Raw genomic sequence first — 21,031 nt, 5'->3', positions numbered from 1 at the left:
GCGTTTAAGTAAAGTACCTTTTTCACACTTTATATTGTTTTTGTATCACTAAACTAACATACAAATTTATCATTTAGAAACACAGTTTGATGTTGCACGGTTTTGATGTTGGAAATTTGTATATATATTTTTTTGTGATGGCAACATTTTTTTGAAACTTTTTTTTTTCCTCAACAGTTGCAGAAAGCTTTAAAAGAACAACAAGACGTGAACGTACAACTGAGGAATTACATCGACGGTATATTATTGGCGATCGTCGAAAACTACCCACAACTGCTCGAAGTCAAGTATCAAAAGCAACCGCCCGAAAATCTATCATAACATCAGTACGTTGCCATTTTACTTCCATTCCTTTGTATAGCGTATTCTCGTGAAATTAAATTATTGTTTTGGATGTTACAGCGAAATTCATTTTATCTAATCTATGTATTCGTGTAATGGATGTTCAAAATTAATTGATACTGTGATAAATGAAAATGAAATACGTGTGCTTTTTACATGTTTAAAGATTTATCTTTTTTTACAGTAAAGATTAAAATAAATATATAAATATGTATATCGACGCTTGAAAGCCAAACGTGACTAAGCGACAATAACTGCTTTGTACATAAATGATAGGCAATAACTATATTCGATGCGCAAAAAATATATATTTCTAGGTCTATTAAAATCATTTCAATCCTACAGCTACTAGCTAGATTCTACTACAGCTAGATTCATTAAAATAAATTTTGTTTTCAGGTAATTCAACTTGAAATTATTCTACTGTAAAGTTCACGCATTGTCGCTTAGTCACGTTTGCCTTTCAATCGTCGATATGTATTTTCAAATTTATAGAGAACCTAGTTATTAATTATAAAAATGATATATTTTTTTTCTTGTAAATATAGTTAGAATGTTTTAAGTCGTAATGGAAAAAAAAACGTTATTTTATTTGTTCGATAATTAAATAATAAAAACTTTAATTTTGCTTATATAAATATATATTATAATATGTACATTAAATTTAAGAATAATTTATATATAAATTTATAATGATCTGTGCGACTAATAAGTTTAATGAAAGGCCAGGCCGTCCATAACGCTATTAATTCGTTACTACTTAATACAAATATTATTAAAAAGACTGGTACATAGATAAAATCCGGTGCAGAATTATATTTAGTTCCTGTAACGTGTCGAGTTACGAGCGTGTCGCTATTATACTATGAATCTTTCAATGTTATTTATCACGAGGTTTAAGTATATGCAGCCAATTAAGAAAATTTATGCATTAAACTGGAATATAAACCTTGTTTAAACATTGGTCATTCTGCGTAATTTTGATTCCTCTGTCTAACCATATATTATTATATAACAAGCCGTACTCGCCCGCTTCGATGGGCATTTAAAATTAACATTGTCATTATTATTAGGGAGTCCAACACTAATATAAATATTAGCCTAACCATTAAGTACATGTATTTTCTACATGGATACCAAGTTTCAAGTCAATCCGATGAATGGTTCAGTATTTATAACGGAACATCCGTAAAAGCAACTGTAGATTTATATATTAGTATAGATTGTACGAACGACGCTTGAATTTTTCATCTATACACTTACCTCCAAAACGACTCCAACATTGGACACCAGTCAAATAAACTCATAATGATCCTGACTTATAATTTGATACGACCTGGTATCAGAACGCTATAACAAACTGGTCGGTCTTATTCCACAGTATACGCATAAAACTGTTATAACAAAGATTATAAATTGACCAGAGCGTACGAGAAACTATTTGTTCCATTGCGCCGTTCGCTAACTACCCGACTGAACCGTTGCGCGTTTATTTTGTATTGTACTACAATTTATAATTAAATCATTTATATTTTAGCCCCGATAGTCGACAGATAAATAAAAAATTATATTAATATATGTAGATACACTTGTCCAGGTGCAGAAAGAATTCGTTCCAATCTAACGCAAAAGTACATTCTAATTATATATGAAATGTACATATATGAAATATTTAAAAAAAAAATGTCGCTTCGATCTACAAACGAAGCATTTAAAAATTTTTGAAAGAACAAAAATAAATATGCACATTACAGATGTAATTACGTTAACTTAAAAATACATTTTATAAATTCGCTTATAATTGTATTCAATCGGATCGCATTCTCTGAACAATCCGACAAATAATAATCGGCCAAAGGAATCAAAGTTGTGCATTTTGACTACAACTATAGTCTAGAATATAATTAAAAAAAATCTGTACCTATATTTTTACGATGAGATATTTAAAAAAATCTTTAGTAGCATGTAGTTATAGTTAAGTTTGTGTACATTTTGATAACATATTGAATAAATAATAAACAAACAAAAAATACATTCTGTAACATCAGAGTGGAATTAAATGAATTAACATACACATAAAATTCAGTCTTTTATTTTGTTTATACATTGAACACACATTTAGTCTTCATCGGAATGACCGTATTTAATATCGCCATTTTTACTTTGATCAATATTACTCAATACTTTCTGAACGTCCAAACGTAACATCATGAACTTGGGGTCCATGTAATCCTGAAAAAAGAATAAACAATTAAAAAATGATGCTCCTGAAAGCAGTGAAATTTCTTTTGCGGTGCATAGTATTGTGGCTTTCATCATTTTGCATTCTTAAATCAAATTTCTCTTGTAATAGAGAATTCTGTGTATAAGAGAAACGACCTAGCTAGCTTTGTCCGTTCCCTCTTTCCACGGTCGAGTGGTTCGCGAGACGCTCTGTCTATCTTCTCACTCTCGCTCTTCCTAAATTGTATCTTTTCTCTCTAACCGTAACGAATTTCTCGCGAGATAAATTTTAGTCTCAACGCGCCAAAGACGTTTCACTCCAAAAAAAAACAAGATGCGAGACGTACTCGAATCGTTCCAAAAGCGCGTAGCGTTCTCACCTTAAAAGCTCCAGATCCCAATTGAGATTCAGCATTTTGTATTGTACCATCGAGAGCTTCGCCCCCAACAAACCTATTAACTTCACTTACGTCACTAACACCGGGAGTGTGTCTTAAACTAAAATTAGCACTCATCAAATGGGCCATCTCTTGTTCGATGGCGTTCATGGCCGAGCTCACGTTGGGCTTCGTTGGATCCCTCGAAACCGATACATTAAGGTACGAATCTGGCACGTTATAGTTAGTTTCCAAACTGAAAGGTAAGTTTTGGGTGGATTTGCACAGAGAACACTGCTTTCCCTCGATCTGCCTCCTCTCGTTGTGCAAGTTCAGCCTTTCTCTGGACAGAGCCACCTTCTCTCTGGCGATCTGCTTCTCGCGGGCGTTCAACGAAACCACATGCTCCTGTATCCTCCGTATTCGCTCCTCGTATTTTCTCTGTAAGAACTCCGCCTCAGAATATTTCTTGTCGGCTTGGGACTGCTTCTCAATCGCCGTTTTGGCTAGCAAGTCCAGATCACGACTCCTGAAAGTGCAAAATCAATTACATAGGATTTCTCAAAAATTGCATCATTATTACTGTTTGGTTATATACTTGGCCACTGTTCTCTGTTCCTCCATGTGCACTTGTTGCTTTTCAACATTCAACTTAGTTCTCTCCTCAGTCAGTTCTTCAAGTTGCGCTTGCAGTTCCGCTTTCATTTTCTACGACAAACTCAATATTATCACCTCATTAATAAAGATATTAGATTTCTTTATTAAATCAACCTACCTCAAGTTCTTGTTTTAAACTCTGCACGGCTGCCTTATCTTTTGCTACCGCGCTACTATCTTTTAACGTCTTAACCTTTTCCTCGTCTATCTTCGCGATCTTCTCCTGATATTCTTTTTGGATGTCTTCCCTGAGCGTCTGAGCATCAAATCATACAGTTTCTATAAACCTAAATGCACTTTATCAGTACCAAACAGTACCAACACTACTTACTTTTATTTCGTCGTCTTGTTTCTTCAGAACGTTCTTAGCGAATTCTGTTTGCTTATTGAATGTCGCTTTCTCAAATTCAAATTCCATTCTCTTCTGTTTTAATAATGCCGTTTCTTCTTCAAGCGTCTATACACATATCACAACGTAAATCAGAAACTGCAACTCGATTATCGATATTTGACTATCGAAATTGCAATTCGATATATCTTAGATACTTTACTCACCGCCGTCATTTGTTTTAGTCTTGCTTCCAACATTCTAACAATATCTCGACTTTCATTCTTTTCGATATCGAAATTTTCCCGCTCCCTTTTCAAGTGTTGTATCATATCTTTAAAAAAAAACGCGAATTTTTTAACATGTACATGTTGATACATATAATTTATTATCTGATTTTAACATTTTTTTTATTTATTCGGTAGATTAGTTCAGAGCTCTCAGAGCTGGTCGATTTAAGCGGTTGTCGATTGAGACATGAAGTCTGAAGTATCACGGAACTCATTACCGTTTCATGGCTGGAGCGAGGCAGGGTCGTGGTACAAAACTGTGTTCTTTTTTCTCCTACCTATGCTGATAGCCTTGAAAGGCTATTTCAGCTTCTCCTTGACGTGTAAGTGAGCCTACGGGGCTCAAACCGGGAATGTTGCTAACACTGGCCCTAGCAATAGCAGTGCTTCGCAGAACCTACCACCGGATCGGAAACGGAACCCATTGAGAAGATCCGGCGAGAAACTCAGTGGGCTGTGTTTGTGGGCTTACTCGTCGAGCCCTTCGTAGCAAGCGACGGGTTCGGCGAAAACGGTGACCGGTGCTTGTGGTACCTAAAAGCACGTTAATGGATAGGGAGGAAACCGTGTTCCCGATACGAACAAACCTTAATAAGGCCAGTATTTTCATACAACATGCACAACAACACGTGCAATTACGAAATGAAATAAAATAAGATTTATCAGACGTTGCAGTTTACATCCTCACAAGAAACGCTTTTGTGTCTGTAATTTACGACAGTGGGTGTAAGCTTTTGTAATTATAGTTCTTTTAGTACAACACGTACCTACAGCCTTACATTTTATGATAACCGGCCATAAATAAGTGGTGTTGTAATTTTGGCAAAACTGTCATTAAACTTCCATATTTTTTTTTTTTTTTTTTTTTTTTTTTTAAACCTATGCTGTTAGCCTTGAGAGGCTATTTCAGCTTCACCCTAACGTTTGTAGGTGAGCTCGCGGGGCTCAACCGGAGAGTTGCTAACACTGACCCTAGCAAGAGCAGTGCTTCGCAGAATCTACCACCGGATCGGAAACGCGACCCACTGAGAAGATCCGGCGAGAAACTCAGTGGGCTGTGTCTATGGGTTAGTTCGCTCGTCGAGCCCTTCGTCGCAAGCGACGGGTTCGACAAGGACGGTGACCGGTGCTTGTGGTGCCTAAGAGCACCGTTAATGGATCAGGAGGATCCGTAATGACGTGCTTTGGGCGACGTCGACGGTTTACCATTCGGTCTACTGGGTCGGGTATGTAATTTCCAGCGGCTACGATGAGAGGGTTCTCATGTCGTGCCGCCTTCTCAAAATGGCGCAGCGATGCCGACTGTAGATACTTACTGACAGAGTCAAGCTCCAGGTCATCGTGGAGATCCACGTTCCTCAGGAACCATGGTGCTCCGACGGCTATCCTGCAGAATCGGGATTGAATAACCTGAAGGGGCTTCAAGTTGGTGCGGGCTGCGTGAGCGAACACTACGCTTGCATACGTCATAACGGGGCGTATGCAAGTTTTGTAGAGAGTTACCTTATTACGGAGGGACAGTTTGCTTCGCTTGCAAAGCATAGGGTAGAGACGTCCTAATATGAAGGCGGCACGGTCGCGTACCGTTTTAATATGGGGACGGAATGTCATCCCTCTGTCGAGGGTGACGCCTAGGTATTTGACCTGCGAGGCCCACGGTATGGGCTGGCCAAAGAGAGTGACGGGGCTAACGGCGGAGGTGTTTGCGCGCCTATTAGGGAGTGGGATGCTCGAAGTGGTATTCGGAGGGCGACCCCTTTTGAAGAGCACCGCTGTGCTTTTCGTGGGGTTGATGTCGATGCGCCACTTCCGGAACCACTGTCCCATGGTGGCTACTGCGATCTGGAGTCGCCGATGAAGCAGCGACATCTTCCTACACGAGTAGTAGATAGCCGTGTCATCGGCGAAGAGCGCTAGATGGGTCTCCGGAGACCGGGGTATATCATTGATATACAAACTAAATAATAACGGGGAGAGCGCGGAGCCTTGCGGGACTCCGGCAGTCAGTTGACGGGGACGAGAACGAGTTCCCTCTACTCGATATCGAAACGAACGGTTCGACAAGAAGTCTCGTATGATGAGCACGAGTCTGTCTGGCACTCCCATGTTGTACAGTTTGTAAATTAAACCGTTGTGCCAGACTTTGTCGAACGCCTTCGCGATGTCGAAGAAGAGGGCGCCGGTCGGGATTTGTTTACGCCTATTTAGTCCTATCAGGATGTGCTCCGTGAGGCGATGCACTTGTTGTACGCACGAGTGTTTAGAGCGGAATCCGAACTGTTCGTCTATGAGAATTTTGTTCGCGGTAACAAAATCCCAGAGGCGTTTCCTAAGGAGCCGTTCGTAAATTTTTCCTATCGTCGGGAGGAGACTAATCGGACGGTAACTAGAAGTTTCGTTTGTCGGTTTGCCCGGCTTATGTATACCGATAACGTCCGCTTCTTTCCACACCGCGGGAAAGATGCAGTGCGTCATAGCGGCATTTAAAATTGTAGCCAACATTGCTATCAGTTGGACTGGCAAGAGTTTTAGCGCGCGGTTGCGGATGCCGTCGGAGCCGGGTGCCTTCCTAGGTTGGAGGTTGTGGATCGCGTCTCTAACTTCGTCAGTGGTAATGGGGGGTAACGCGTCCGAGGGCGGCAGGGAAGCTCTGCGCTCGACCTCCCTGTCGACTAACTCGGTGTGTTCGGGGTCCGCGTGTTGAGTGCTGGTGGTGCACTGCTCTTGCAGTGCATCGGCCAGCAGCTCAGCCTTGTCATCGTCATCGAATGCCGGTGGTTGGCCTGAAGGGCGTACGAGGGGAGGCATAGTAGCGGTAGTTTCGGATTTGAGAGTCCTAGCTAGTCGCCAGTATGCTTGGTGGGAGGGCGCGAGTTGTTCTAAATAACTATGCCAATTATCGTTACGCGCGTCACTTAGGCGGGAGTGGACTTCGCGTTGTAGACGACGCATCCGAATCCGGTTTGAATGCGTGGGAAGACGATCGTAGGCCCGGATTGCCGCGTTCCTAACTCTTAAGAGATTCCTAAGTTCGGAGGACAGTCTGATGCGGTGGAAGCTGTCCTCCACATCGACTTCTTTTGAAGATCTAATGATCGCGGAAGAGATGTGATCGGTAATGATGTTTATGGATTCGACGGTGTCCTCGGGAGATAGATTCGAATCCGGGCCGTAAGGGAGGATTGGCGGAGCGGCTTCGGCTAGGCACGTGCCCAGCTTATTCCAATCCACCATGGTCCTCGTAACAGTGGCTGGGTTGTGAGGGCGACCGAGCTGCATAAGGACAGGTCGGTGGTCTGAGTCGAGCTCTGACAGTGCTTCGATGGAACGTAAGCGCAGAGTTACGTTCCTAAGCAATGCCAGGTCTATAGTGCTCGGACGGAGCGCGATGTTATACGGATAACATGTTGGAGTTGGGGGACCGACTACTTCAAAAGTGAGGTCGTCTATAAACGCGTCGAGACGCCTACCGTTAACGTTCGTACGATGGCAGTTCCACCTAGTGTGGTGGCAATTTAAATCGCCTGCCAGGATGACGGAGTCTCCCATGCCAAACAGTGACTCGATGTCACTGCTCAGGAGGGGCTTGTCCGGGGGGAGATAAACGGATGCGATGACGATCGGCTGGTGTCCCGTCAGCGAGATACGGCACACTGACGCCTCGATATGTAAGAGCGAGGGAGTATCGAGAGGAACAACGTGCAGAGCCCGCCTATAGTAAATGGCAGTCCCGCCTTTGGAGGCGGTGAGTCTGTCATTCCTAACCATGACGTAATTCGCGACTTTCGGGTCACGACGCGAGGGCTTCAGACAGGTCTCCTGCACTAACAAAATATCTACAAGATTATCGCGGAGGAATTCGAAAATTTGATCGCGTTGCCGCGCGAGTCCGTTAGCATTGTAGAATGCTAACGTAAGGGAATACGGTTTTTCTCTACCTTTTTGCGCCATTGATTACAGGTAAAGAATTTTTATAACGTGCGAGACACGGACTCGTAGACGTCCATGTGATCGAAAGCGGCCGCGAGCCGCTGTTCGGGGGTTACCGACCTACGGATAGCATCTGCGAACGATCGCAGACGGTCAAAGTTTACCGCGGTGACGAAGTCGCGCACGAGCGCGAAGTCGTTGACGACTGAGGGTTGCGGGGGGCGGTACGCGGGCGCGGGGCGAGGTGCAAGCAGGGGCTGAGGCGCGTGACGTGTCGCAGGCGGGAGCTGGGGTACGTTTTGCGTTCCCTCCTTCGTATACGGCAGCGGTTTTTTCCACGCCGAGACGGTGGGAACCGCAGCCGGTACGAAGGCTGGTTTCGGCACTGAAGGCGCCGAAGTCTTTGGGTCGACGGTTCGGGGGGCTGGGTGGTTCAGGCGTTTACGCGGAGCCCTAGGACATCCGCGGTAGTTTGCCGGGTGCCCTTGCTTAAGGCATAGGACACAGCTTGGGGGTTCCGTCGCGGTTTCCCTAACACGCGAACATTCTGTGGTTGCGTGATCGCCGAGGCATTTCACGCAGCGGGGGCGCGCGTGGCAATTACGCGCTGAGTGGCCATAGAGCTGGCACCTGTGGCACTGCCCGGGAGTACCACGTTTATGGGGGGCTTCGATGGTGACCCCGGAGAGGCCGCATATCGTTTTGAGACATGAGATTCTTTTCTTTGCCTCCGGGGTTGATTCTAGCGCGACGAGAATCATATTGTACGGCTGTCTGCCGCGTCCGCTGTGCATCCGGTGCACACTAATTATTGGGAGGGACTGACCGATCAGATCCTCCTTTACGTAGTCTATGTCGAGTTCCTTGGGGACTCCACGTATCACTACGCGGAGTTCGCGGTCCTCCTGAAGAGCATAGGTGTGATAACCTATGTTCTCCTTTCGGAGGTAAGCAGAGAGGGCCCTATGGTCGCCCGGCGTTGCGACCTTAATCTGAATCCCATGCGCGACGTTACGCGCATGGGTATAATTAATTTTGTTGGCCTGAAGGGCCTGGGATACGCGATTCCACGCTGACTTCTCCTGGAGTATCAGCGGGGGCGGGACAACTGTTTTAGGCGCGGGCGCGGTTTTTGGGCGCGGCGGTGGGATTACGCGGCGGGCGGAGTCCGACTCTGGCGTTACGACTACCTGCGGTCGGGAGGCGGTCGCGGACTTGGTTTGCTTCGTCATGGAGCTCCGGGACTCCACGACGCGAGTACGCTTTTTACCGCGCGTTACAGTTTGGAACCCATCCGAGGTTCCGGGTTGAGGGCTAGTCGCGGACTCGAAGTCCATCTCCGATTCGGTATCGGAGCCTGAACTAGACGCTATTGAGGTCGCGACGGACGAAACTGACGTGATTGACGCGGGCGCGGGGGTAGCGGAGGCGGGGGCGTTAGACGCTACGGCGGCGGCGTGCGTACGTGCGCTTGAACACGGACCGGCGGCGGGGCACGCGAGGCATGCCTGCGAGGCATGTTTGGCGACGGCGGCGAGAGATGCGGGGGGAGAATAATTACCAAATGAGGCCCTATAGGCTTCGAATTCGGGCGCGATTGATGGATATTTTTCCCGAATGAAGTCGATGAAAAGTTTTTCCTCCATCTTTACGTGATTTTCGCCCGGGGGGGGGCGGCCCCGGGACTTAAACACGCGCTCGCCTTGCGGCGAGGCCCCTGCGTCGGTAACACTAAATTGGCCGAAGCGATTCTAGGAATTTTAGAAATTTTAGTGAATAGAACAAGTAGAATAGAATTAGAGTGAATAGAACTACTGCACAGTTCCCGGGCGGCAATGCCTTGCAATTAGGCGCAGGTACAAATTCCGAGAAACACTTGGGCCACAGATGTGCCACGAACAATGATCTATTATCACCGGTAGTCACTTCCGACAAAACAATGAGCACGTCCACGCGCGTCGGTTGCTCAAATCGGAATGACTTCCATAGATGAAATATACATTGGACATTTAAAACGGACAACAATGTTTTTGAAATTAACCGATAATGTTGGATATAATATAAAAATAAGTTTTTTTTTTAAAGTATAAATGAGAGATCTTTCCTCCCACGAATTCTAGAATTAACTTCATAACTGATATCCATGACCACCTGCCGCTTCGGACTTCAAAGTTAACAATTACAAAAAAAAAAAAAAAAACAAAATCCATAACAAATCACAAACACTGACCATTAATCTGAGTCTCTCTAGTTTGCAAACTCTTTTCGGTATCATGGCGATTGGCTTCAGATAAAGTTTCAACTTTATTAACAAGTAATTGACAGTTCGTTTTAGTCTCCCTGACTTCCGCCACTAAATCACTTAAATCAGACGAGAACGAAACAGAATCCTTAATAAGGATCTGCTCCTGCTTCACGGCATTCCTGTATCAACAAAAATATATTCGTATAAAATTATAGCTGACCCGGCAAACGTTGTGTTGCATTAAATATTTCTAGGGAAATTCTAGTGTAGAAAAAAAAACCTCATTCAACCACATAATACCTCATTATAACCAAAAAAAATTATCCAAAAAATAAAAATAAAACATAAATGTTTGGGGTGAACAACCCTTGACATTTAGGGGGATGAAAAATAGATGTTGTCCGATTCTCCATCTTGGCCGATATGCACGCTAAGAATCACGAAAATCGGTCCAGCCGTTTCGGAGAAGTTCAATCACGCACACCGTGACACGAGAATTTTATATATTTAGATAAATAACATCAAGGTTCGTTATCAATGAGAACTTTTAAACAGGCAACAAAAGATTTAAAAAAAAAAAAATTTGCTGAACAATTAACTAGGTATTCATTTGTCCATTGCTTCGTGAATATGCGTTCGAGTATGAAAATTAAAAATTCGATATTCCAATACGATTGCTGAAGACACTGACACGACAATAAAACGTAATCAAAAATGGTTTATGAAGACTTATTTCGCTGCACGAAATGTAAAGCGCCGTATAACATACGATTGAGACTTCGACCTTAAGCCGATATTCAAGGTAACCACCAAATGGGCGATGAGGTTTTTCACCCATTAAAGCAGGATTCACGACTAGCACGAGCGTTAACTAATCGCGTACGCTATACATTGCGGACTCATAATGGTAACTCGCTTAAAACCGACATGAAAAGTGAATATATTATATTTGTGCCGGCTATATATTTGCCATATTTTCAACCACTATAAATTGAGATATGTTCAATAGTCATATTTAATTACTTGATATTTTCCATAAGGGCGGTGTGGTGTTCCTGCAAGATCCTTACGTTGTCCAAATGCTGGTGTCTCAGCATGTCGTTTTCAGCTTTATGCCTATCGGTTAACGCACTCAAATTATCCTCAGTCATCTTCTTGAATAGCAAGTGATGTTCCTCTAGCCAGCCGATCTTCTCCGAATAGAACTTAACCAGTTTATCGCTTTCCTCCTTCATTCGCTCTTCAGATTGATGCACCGATAGCTCCAAGAACGCTAGTTGGCGTCTAAAAATATCGTGTACCCAATTAATGAAAACAAAACAAACCGTTTTCGAATATAATTAATATTGCTACTAAAATTCTAAAACAAAAGTAATGCCCCTAAGTTAAAAATTTTGACCCACACTTACCGGCCACACTTACATATACCCTCAGATCGTCGCAAATCGTCGTGGCCTAAAGGATAAGACGTCCAGTGCATTCGTGTCGAGCGATGCACCGGTGTTCGAATCCCGCAGGCGGATACCAATTTTTATAATGAAATACGTACTTAACTAATGTTGATGATTGATTTCCACAGTGAATGAATAATATCGTATCGGCTGTTTTCAATAACCTATCTATACATCGTTTCGGTTATTAAAGTTAGACAAATGTATTTTTCTGTTCTTAATTTTCCTTTAATGTCCTATCGACGGATAGCATTTCCTATCGAAGCTATTTATCCGTCGTCTACTAAAGGAACGTTCACACAAATCTTGCCTACTCCAGTTTCAATTAATTCTTCGTTAAGATATCTATAGTAATGTCATTCGCTTATCTGTCAAAATTGCCCAGTTAGTTGTTTATCTTTTGAAAGTGATTCACTTTAATTTTGTATCAAGATTCTATATGTGTAAAGGTGTACGATAATATTCCTATATGAAGGCTACTTCATACGTTGCTCAAGCACTGAAAATAACTTCGTTCGTTTTTCATACCTATAAGACGTTTCCATCAAATCAATTTCCTTATCGTGATTCTCCTGCAGAGACTGAATCAATTGCAAAAGCTGTTTGTTTTCCTTACGTTGAGGCGTTTCTTTACATTCACCGACATTCATTTCGAAAGCTCCATCAGCGTGTCCTTTTTCATCGATCGTATCCTGAGTTCCTAAGAGGGCCTGAAATTTCAATTAGATTTTCCAAAAACATTCGTCTTAACCAGTGATCGGCGACCTTGTCAATCAAATGAGCCAACTATAGATACCACACAATTGAAATTTATTCAAAGAGCCATTTTTTTAACTTAAATTTTTTGTTAGCCTTGCTTTTTGAAATTGTTTACTCGTTTCTTACAAGGCAAGATAATAAGTAGTCCATGCTTGAATTAAACGTTTCGCGGAAGAACGTAGCCGAGGAGTCAAAAAGCCACGGGTTGCCGATCATTGGTCTAAGCCATTAAAAGCGTTGAGAATTTTAGTTACATAAGGGCTTAGTGCGACCAAACATCGTGAAACCGCAATGTATCGTAAAGCCATATGCCGGACTGCTTTACCTAGAAATCGTAGATAACGCGCGAAAGAAAACAAAATATGTAGTACAAAACGCATAAAGTTATACTGCCGGGAATCACCAATTGTCTTCGTTTGCGGCTTCAACACCAATAATGAACTTCGAGTCCAATATACGACTACTTCTGTGTACTTAGCGCGAGTTTTATAACATTCTCGATAGCGTAAAAGTTAACTAAAAGTTGGAACGATTGCCTACGTTTGCCGCTAGGGGTGCTGTTCCAACTGCATACAAATTTGACATAACTTTTACGCTAGGTATCAAAAACGATCAAAAACTCGCACTAAGCACACTGAGCACAAGCTTAACTGTATTTTTTACAGATGCAATAATAAAATACAAAAGCCAAATACAGATATTTAAAATGTGGTGAATCTTACATTTTAGTATTATATTCACCTTTATCCTCTGGGTTATGCGTTCCTGATGAGCATTTATGATAGTTTGCATTTGTGATCTGTTCTCTGCTTGCTTCTGCAACATAGCATTCAACTGTGCGTGGTGAGCCATCGCGGCTTGTTTTTGAACCCTCTGGCTTTCTTGTTGACGCACTTACAAAATTAATACGAAATTATAAGCTAAAAATTATCAATTTCAATGTCCCAATAGATCATAAAAATATTAATTAAATCAAATAAAAGGGTAGATCATTGGCAAAAAGCTTAGAATTATTAATTCTGGACTTGGCTCCACCTTGAAACAAGAGAAGTGTTATGAATTCGTGCGGACGCACGACACGCCCAGGCAACACAAATACTTAAGGTAAATATGTAGGTATGATGAATTTGCAATAGCATCTCGATGTAAATGAGATATCACACCTTCAATTATTGACCGAGCACGGAAATAATACGTTTCTGGCAGGACCTGATATTGAGGCCTTTCCAGCTGCACCAAGACAGGTGGGCGAGCAAAGGCCAGGAAGTAGGAGGGGTGGGATTTGCTAACAGCTGCCCGAACGCCTCCGAAGAAGACCTATCGCCTCAAGAGAAGCTGCTTCGCGAATGATTCTACTACCAGATCGGAATCGCGACCCACCGAGAAGATCCGGCGAGAAACTCAGTGGGCTGATGCATGGGTTAGGTTGCACGTCGAACTCTTGCCGAATTTTTTTAATGATAAAATACGTGTGTTCAAACCAAAAAAATTAATTTGGGCACTGTTGTTCTACTGACATTGTCGATATTTAAAAAGGGTAACAAGTCTGAGGGCGTTCAAAGGTGCTTATAGTCAGACTGTTAGCTTTATATTGGTATTTTGAGTGACATGGATGACATCGTTATCGACGACCCACATTCGGCTACAGTTAGACAAAGCCTAAACAAAAATGGACGACAAAAATTGGGTGAGAAAGGCTGTAGGCAGTAGCGCCCATTAAAAGAGTGTATGTATAAATAAATGAAAGGAAAATTACAAAAAGCGACATACATTGCATGGCGGCAAGCTTCTCTTCCTGTGCTTTCAGCTGCAAAGCCAACATTAGCTGAGAGTCTTGCTGTTTTAAAAACAGAGTTGCCCCTTCAGCTGTAATGTCCTGATTATTAGCTTGAATTATACTCGGTGGTGATAAGTCTGATGATTTTTCTGCAAGAACGGCTCTAGGTTTCTCTGACTCTAAATGATGTTCGGTTTTGTTTTCTACATTACTCTCTTCTTTTACTTCTTTCTTCTCTATATCGTCTTTCGGTTTCTTTTCAGTTTTTTTCTTTTTATCTCCCCCAACTAACCACGCAGGCATGTCTCCATCATCCCCGTCTACTTCAGTATCCTCTTGAAATACTCCGAGCCAATCTGCACCCGCTTTTGGTTTTAACTGGCTTTCTTTTTTAGGATTATCGGTTTTATTTGGCTTTTTAAGAACACCCTTGTTAGAAGGTGGCTTTGTATCTTCGTTCCCTAGGAACGTATCTAGATCGAAGTTGGTATTCACAATGGTCGCTGGTCGATTTTTTGTAGTGCTAGACGATTTTGATGTTGGACCTCCCAAAATATCATCTAAGAGAGATTGGCTACTCTTGCCCTTCTCTGGTGCCACTCTGTCATTCTTTGGTTCGTCCAATAAATCTAAAATATTCAAAGCATTCGCCTTTGCTGGGGATTTAGGAGTAAACTCACTAGTTTTTGTTTTTGTCTCAAGAGGCTGCAATTTGTACGAATCTTTTGAAACGCGCTTCGTAGGACCGGGTGATGTTGTATTTAATTTTGTTTCCCTCGCGTCTTCTTTGCTGAACTCCAATGATACATCTTTAGTGGCAATATCGGGCTTCAGTTTTGTAGCAGGCTTGTCTGCTTGTTCTATTTCAAATAAAGCATTTTTATTTTCTGTTGCTCTAGGATTCGCTTTCTTTGCAGGCTTTTTCTTGCCCAAAATATCGTCATCAAAAAAACTATCATCACTGCCGTCACTCAGGATTCCTGCTAGTGGATCATCCATGTTAAAGTTCATTATCGGAAATAATTATTAGAGAATAGCCCGGATTGGCCCTAACGGTTAATTTTGATTCAGCTTCTTGTTTTAGTCAACACCTTGGTAATCGAAGACAATCATAAGAAAACTATATGAAAATAATGTAATGAGTTAATAAACCTAGGAAACTAAAAAAAGGATTAGTCATAGAAAAGTATGAAATTATTATCTTATTAAGTGCTGTTTTTCAGTGTGAGCCTACCTAATCATTAGAAAAGTTTTTGTTTAGAAAATCGCTGCCATGGAAACCAAAAGAAAAAGATTTTTTAAGGTTCTTTTTAAAGATTTTAGGCCTGGTAACCAGACCTTTAAGCCAAGTCAGTCCAAGTATTTTCTTCTTAAATTCTGTTGCAATAAGATAATTGAAATGGAGCGGAGTATAATCAATTTGGATAAAGTTGAATGAAATCAAATGGAATAAAAAATTTTTTTTACCTAATCTTTGGTAGCTATACCAACTACGCGGCGGCGGGTAGGTGAGCTTGAAGTCGTCGTGTCTTAAAGGATAAGACGTTCGGTGGATATCTTGCGATGCATCGGTGTTCGAATCCCGCTGGTGGGTACCAATTTTTCTAATGAAATACGAACTTTACAAATGTTCACGATTGACTACCACGGTGAAGGAATAACGTCGTGTAATAAAAATCAAACCCGCAAAATTGTAATTTACCTAATTACTGGTGGTAGGACCTCTTGTAAGTCCGCACGGGTAGGTACCACCATCCTGCCTATTTCTGCCATAAAGCAGTAATGCGTTTCGGATTGAAGAGTGGGAGAGCCGTTGTAACTATACTGAGACCTTAGAACTTATATCGTGGGTGGCGCATTTACGTTGGAGATGTCTATGGGCTCCGGTAACCACTTAACACCAGATGGGTGATGAGCACGTCCACACATCTAAGCAAAAAAAAAATAATAATAAAGCTTACGGGGCTCAGTTTGAGAGAACTTGCTAGCACTATGCCTAGTAAGAGCAGTTTCTCTGAATCTATAATCGGATCAAAATCGCGACCAAATGAGAAGATCCGGCAACAAACTCAATGAGGGAAAAACAAACGAGATAAAGATAAACAAAATAATGTCATAGTGCAATGATGGGAATTTACTGATACTTCAGGTTAATTTTTGAAAGAACCGATGAAGTCACACTTGTACAAACAATTAATCGACCACCATCATTAAATCTTTAAACCTGAAGAAACACTACATTAATAAAATATAATAATTCACACAGTTTCACATCTTAGATATATTGGCTACGTTTCCTTTGCCTGCCCGATGGAAGAGTTAAGCACAAAAAACTCTGTGGTCGTGTTAAAAAATTGTTCGTTTATGTCAGTTTGTCAGTATCGGCTGTCTTCTAATTATTTATTCCAAAACAATATCATAAAATTGCTTTTTTAATTTTTTTACAAAATTATATTTAAATTAAACATCACAGTATGGATCACATAGGTGGGAACAACATTGTACCATTTATTTTCGTGAAGTAAAATGAATTTATCAACGTACATCGAGGGTCCTTTTGTTCTAGAAATTTGCTAACTCACGTTTATTTTTATTTGTTAGCATCAGAAAAAGGAGATACAACAGAAAATCAAGATCCAAATTCTGTATCGAATGGCGCAACTAAAATCATGGATAAAACCGTGGTCAACGAAAAAATATTGCAGATAGATCCACCAGCGGAGTGCTCAGCCGGTACATCCGATACCACAGAGGAAAGCGAAGTCTGCGAGATCCCAGAACAAGTCGAATTTACTGTAGTTTTTAACAAAGTGAAACATGATATTACGTTTGCTTACGACGCCACAGTGTTAGAACTAAAAGCTCATTTGGAAAGGATATGCGGCGTTCCGCAATCAGCTCAAAAATTAATCATCAAAGGTATGGCTCGCGATGAAATGACGCTCAGGAAAGCTGGAATAGTCAAAGGAGGAAAAGTTATGCTTGTAGGATCCAAAATGGATGACATATTGGCTGTGAAAAGTGTCCCAAAGGTAAACCTTTATGATAGTTCACATTAGTCATTTCTTGCTCTCCATACACATTAATTGGTTCTATTTCAATTCTCAGGAAATTTTAGAAGAAAAAGCTACAACCCAAACTAGTAAAGAACCATTATGCATGCAAAAAATTCATAGGAAAGTACTTGATAAAGGTATTCCGCCTGATGTAATGCCAGGAATTAAAGGAGTAAAGGTAAAAATTCAATTTAATATTCTTATGCTACAGTAGAGACCATAAAACTCATATCTGAAGGTGAGTGGCAGCATATACATTGTAGATGTCTATGGGCTCCAGTAACCACTGTATACATTGAATATTTAATTTAGTCTTGCAAAACATAATCATGATCTTAAGGCTAGTGGTTGCTCGAAATTACAATGTAGTGATTGTGCTCTTTGGGAACCACCAAATAACAAGTAGGCTGTTTGCCGTTGCTTTTTAAGTTAATTATCTTTCCACTTGGAAAATTACTTTAATCTATGGTACTACTACTACTACTTTACCTAAATTTTCTTATTAAATTGTTATGGATAATGTGTGTCCTAATAGTAAATATTTCACTAAATAACATTTTGAACACACATTGGAAACCTTAAATTCTTTGAACAAAGTACAATAAGTATTGGAATACTGCCAAATACCTTTCACGAACTGATAAATTTATCTTGACAATTCATGGTTATGTTATTTTGTCATCATCTCTAATGTTTTTTCTATCTCTTATAAAAGTTTTGTTTAAACAAAATGAGTATGTGGTTAATATATTTTTATTTAGTGAGTAACTTCATTGAAACCTTTTATATAATATCTGCAATGAGATTGAGAATTATAAAAAGGTGCATTTTCCTTCTATAATTCCTATTGCTCAATATTTCTAAAATAATAGTTTATTAAACTAAAAAAATACGTTTTTATAGTAAAACCAACTAAAAAATAGATTTTTTTTTATAAATTTGAATCAAATATGTGTAAGATTTTTTTTTTATTGTATTAATTACTTTTAGTGATCAGTTTAGATTGTTTTATTATAATAATATCAGAACTGTAACACTATGCCAAAATGTTATTGAACTCTAAAACCAACATTAAATATTTTATATATTTATTGATAGAGAATTGGAATATTTGACATTAACTGGTAAATAAAAACATCTTAGTGTTACCACTGGTGGTAGGAACTCTTATGAGTCAGCGCGGGTGGGTACCACCACCCTGCCTATTTCTGCCGTGAAGCATAATGCGTTTCGGTTTGAAGGGTGGGGCAGCCGTTGTAACTAAACTTAAGACCTTAGAACTTATATCAAAGTGGGTGGTGCATTTACGATGTGAATGACCATGGCCTCCAGTAACCACTTAACACCAGGTGGGCTGTGAGCTCGTCCACTCTTCTAAGCAATAAAAAAAAAAACCAGAGGCATGCCTGCATGGTCAAGTTTCAATGTAATTTATCAGCAGTATAAGATGTTTTTTCAGGATAAAAGGTAGCCACTCCACAGCCACATAGCCAGGTTACAAGGTCTTGACTAAAACTGTCACTTGAAAAAAAAAAACATGTCAATTATTAGCTTTGTATCAAAGAGAAAGAGGGATAAATAAACAAATATACATAGATAATATTAAGCATAATTCAAGGGTGGCCTTGATTAGAAAGATGTACTGTTTACTAACGATACCTTCTGCAATCTACCAATAAAATTACCTTAAATTTAATAAAATTTACTAAAAAGATTAATTATAGACACAGAAACATTGGTGGCTGACATACTTAGTATTGGTAATTAATCCAATACTAATAATAGTATTTTTAAATATGATTTTTGAACTTTAATTGGTATTTTTATTTGAAAATGTTTCATTTCAGGAGCCTCTACCACCAGTACCTTTAAGTGGTATGTTAAATAAACATGGCGGTAAAGTAAGATTAACATTCAAACCAGATCAGGATCAACTTTGGTTAGGCACTAAAGAACGCACAGAGAAACTTGCCATGACTTCTATCAAAAGTAAGCCAATGAATATCTTTGTTCTGGTCCATCTGGCTTTTCACGTATTCCTTGTATCTTTAGTAAAGCCCTAATAATAACTTGTTTTCCTTTGTTTTGTTGGAATTGCATTGATGATTATATATTATGTATTCTAATCACTGTACACTTATGACTAGTAAATTTAATGCTGCTATGTCCCTTATTACCAACCTATAGTGATAAAATAATATATGAATGCTTTCTTGTACCACTACAGGTATCACATCTGAACCTATAAAAGATCACGAGGAATATCACATCATGGTAAGTTAATTTAATTTATTTTTATTTCATATAAATCTAGTACGAATTAATTAAATAAATAATAGTTTAAAAAAGCTAACAAAATATGCTTTTATATAAAATCCAACTAAAAAATAGTGTAAGAAAAAATTATTTTATTTAAAAAATTTGTGGGGTGTTTTCCAGGATTTTATCAAAATAACCCTTCTACTTACATCTGTTCGTGAAATATTTATAACTACTGATACCATGCACCCCACGTTTTTTTTTTTTTACAATTAAATAATTTTTTCTTGTACTACATATTTTTAATTCCAATTTATTAAAATTTATTTTCTATTTTTTAGTTGGATTTTCTATAAAGGCGTATTTTGTTAGTTTTTTTAAACTATTATTTATTTTTAATTTTTTAGTTGAATTTAGATGTTTTCAATTTTTTTTTAAATATTGAATGTCAGCGGTCCTTAATAAGTATACCAAATATCGAGTTAATCCGACGTTTTGAAGGGGGTCAAAATCATGTTCAAAGATTCCGTTACAAACATATATACTAACATACATACGTCTGAAGCTAATAAAAGCGTATTAATACATTTCAATATATATAACCGATTTGTTAAATGATGATTGTTTATTGTATAGGGTCTACAACTAGGTCCAACAGAAGCATCTAGGTATTGGGTTTACTGGGTTCCAGCTCAATACATTGAAGCCATAAAAGATGCAGTGCTTGGAGTTTGGCAGTTCTTCTAATAATTAAAAGTCATAAATCATCAGTCACTATCTACCTTTTTGCCAAATTGGGTAGTTGCAATATGAAATTAATATAAAATTGTGTCAGTTTCATTAGGTACAATGTAATCGTACCATTTCTTTTGTGATATAGCTATGCCATGTCAATTAAAAATGTCCATTTGAGAATTGGCAACTATCTGGTCAAGTGAGAAATTATTTATTGTTATTGTAAGTATGCATTTTAATGCATTCAGGTTCAGTGAGTGATGCTGTGACTGGTACGCATGTACGTCTTTTAAGAAGCTTATTGTCCCACAAGTTTCAAATCTGATCTCTGTCAACTTTACAATATTCATTGTATTTAGTGAAGGATTTGACATAATATTGCTCTTACAATCTTTATCTAATAGATGTTGTGTATGGATGATGATGATAAAGATGGTAATAAAAAAGGGCTTATTATATCCAATCCTTCACTGAATTTTTTATCATAGAATTAGTCCAATACAATGTTTTGAAGATTTTAAAATTTGTCTTATTATTTGATAACCCACTTATTACACAAAATATTAGCCTACAACTGGCTAGCTCTGGAGCAGGCAGGCTAA

The 21,031-nt window shown here is 39.8% G+C and overlaps 3 protein-coding genes across 4 annotated transcripts in view; 2 read left to right on the top strand and 1 right to left on the bottom strand.

Moving 5' to 3' along the window:
- The window catches only part of nuf (rab11 family-interacting protein nuf), a 101,717-nt gene extending 99,294 nt beyond the window's left edge, over nucleotides 1-2,423 (top strand). Inside the window, exon 15 of the mRNA XM_089731556.1 lies at nucleotides 178-2,423. Within this exon, the coding sequence (XP_089587682.1) occupies nucleotides 178-321 (144 nt within the window). The 3' untranslated portion in view covers nucleotides 322-2,423. The remainder of the gene's footprint in view (nucleotides 1-177) is intronic.
- Nucleotides 2,419-16,577, bottom strand: LOC114249275 (uncharacterized). Of its 2 annotated transcripts, none has more exons than XM_089730914.1 (11): nucleotides 14,373-16,577; nucleotides 13,344-13,495; nucleotides 12,372-12,553; nucleotides 11,416-11,676; nucleotides 10,378-10,571; nucleotides 4,155-4,261; nucleotides 3,931-4,056; nucleotides 3,718-3,855; nucleotides 3,541-3,650; nucleotides 2,877-3,471; nucleotides 2,419-2,820 (listed from the first exon to the last, which is right to left on the bottom strand). In XM_089730914.1, the coding sequence occupies exons 1-10, from the start codon at nucleotides 15,388-15,390 to the stop codon at nucleotides 2,880-2,882; spliced, it is 2,880 nt and encodes a 959-aa protein (XP_089587040.1). In that variant the 5' UTR covers nucleotides 15,391-16,577; the 3' UTR covers nucleotides 2,419-2,820; nucleotides 2,877-2,879. The 2 variants fall into 2 exon arrangements, with proteins under 2 accessions (XP_089587040.1, XP_028038583.2); XM_028182782.2 differs by having other exon boundaries at nucleotides 2,419-2,574; nucleotides 2,946-3,471.
- A 134-nt stretch (nucleotides 16,578-16,711) lies between these two features.
- LOC114249271 (ubiquitin domain-containing protein UBFD1) lies at nucleotides 16,712-20,952 on the top strand. Its single transcript, XM_089730918.1, has 6 exons — nucleotides 16,712-16,866; nucleotides 16,981-17,411; nucleotides 17,488-17,613; nucleotides 19,283-19,424; nucleotides 19,663-19,709; nucleotides 20,331-20,952. The coding sequence occupies exons 1-6, from the start codon at nucleotides 16,854-16,856 to the stop codon at nucleotides 20,439-20,441; spliced, it is 870 nt and encodes a 289-aa protein (XP_089587044.1). The 5' UTR covers nucleotides 16,712-16,853; the 3' UTR covers nucleotides 20,442-20,952.
- Nucleotides 20,953-21,031: the final 79 nt, after the last annotated feature.

The sequence above is a fragment of the Bombyx mandarina genome, chromosome 11, assembly GCF_030267445.1.
Source record: "Bombyx mandarina strain Sakado chromosome 11, ASM3026744v2".
NCBI lineage: Eukaryota > Metazoa > Arthropoda > Insecta > Lepidoptera > Bombycidae > Bombyx > Bombyx mandarina.
This window is presented reverse-complemented; position numbering and strand designations above follow the sequence as displayed.

What these genes read in the sequence shown, in the direction of transcription:
- LOC114249275 (XM_028182782.2), bottom strand. Translation starts at nt 15,390, where the DNA reads ATGAACTTTAACATGGATGATCCACTAGCAGGAATCCTGAGTGACGGC. An exon ending in TAGAGAGACTCAGATTAATG is followed by an intron (nt 4,262 to 10,377) that starts GTCAGTGTTTGT and finishes TTTTTTTTAAAG; the next exon opens with ATATGATACAACACTTGAAA. An exon ending in AACAAGACGACGAAATAAAA is followed by an intron (nt 3,856 to 3,930) that starts GTAAGTAGTGTT and finishes TTTGATGCTCAG; the next exon opens with ACGCTCAGGGAAGACATCCA.
- LOC114249271 (XM_089730918.1), top strand. An exon ending in CAGGAATTAAAGGAGTAAAG is followed by an intron (nt 17,614 to 19,282) that starts GTAAAAATTCAA and finishes GTTTCATTTCAG; the next exon opens with GAGCCTCTACCACCAGTACC. An exon ending in TGCCATGACTTCTATCAAAA is followed by an intron (nt 19,425 to 19,662) that starts GTAAGCCAATGA and finishes GTACCACTACAG; the next exon opens with GTATCACATCTGAACCTATA.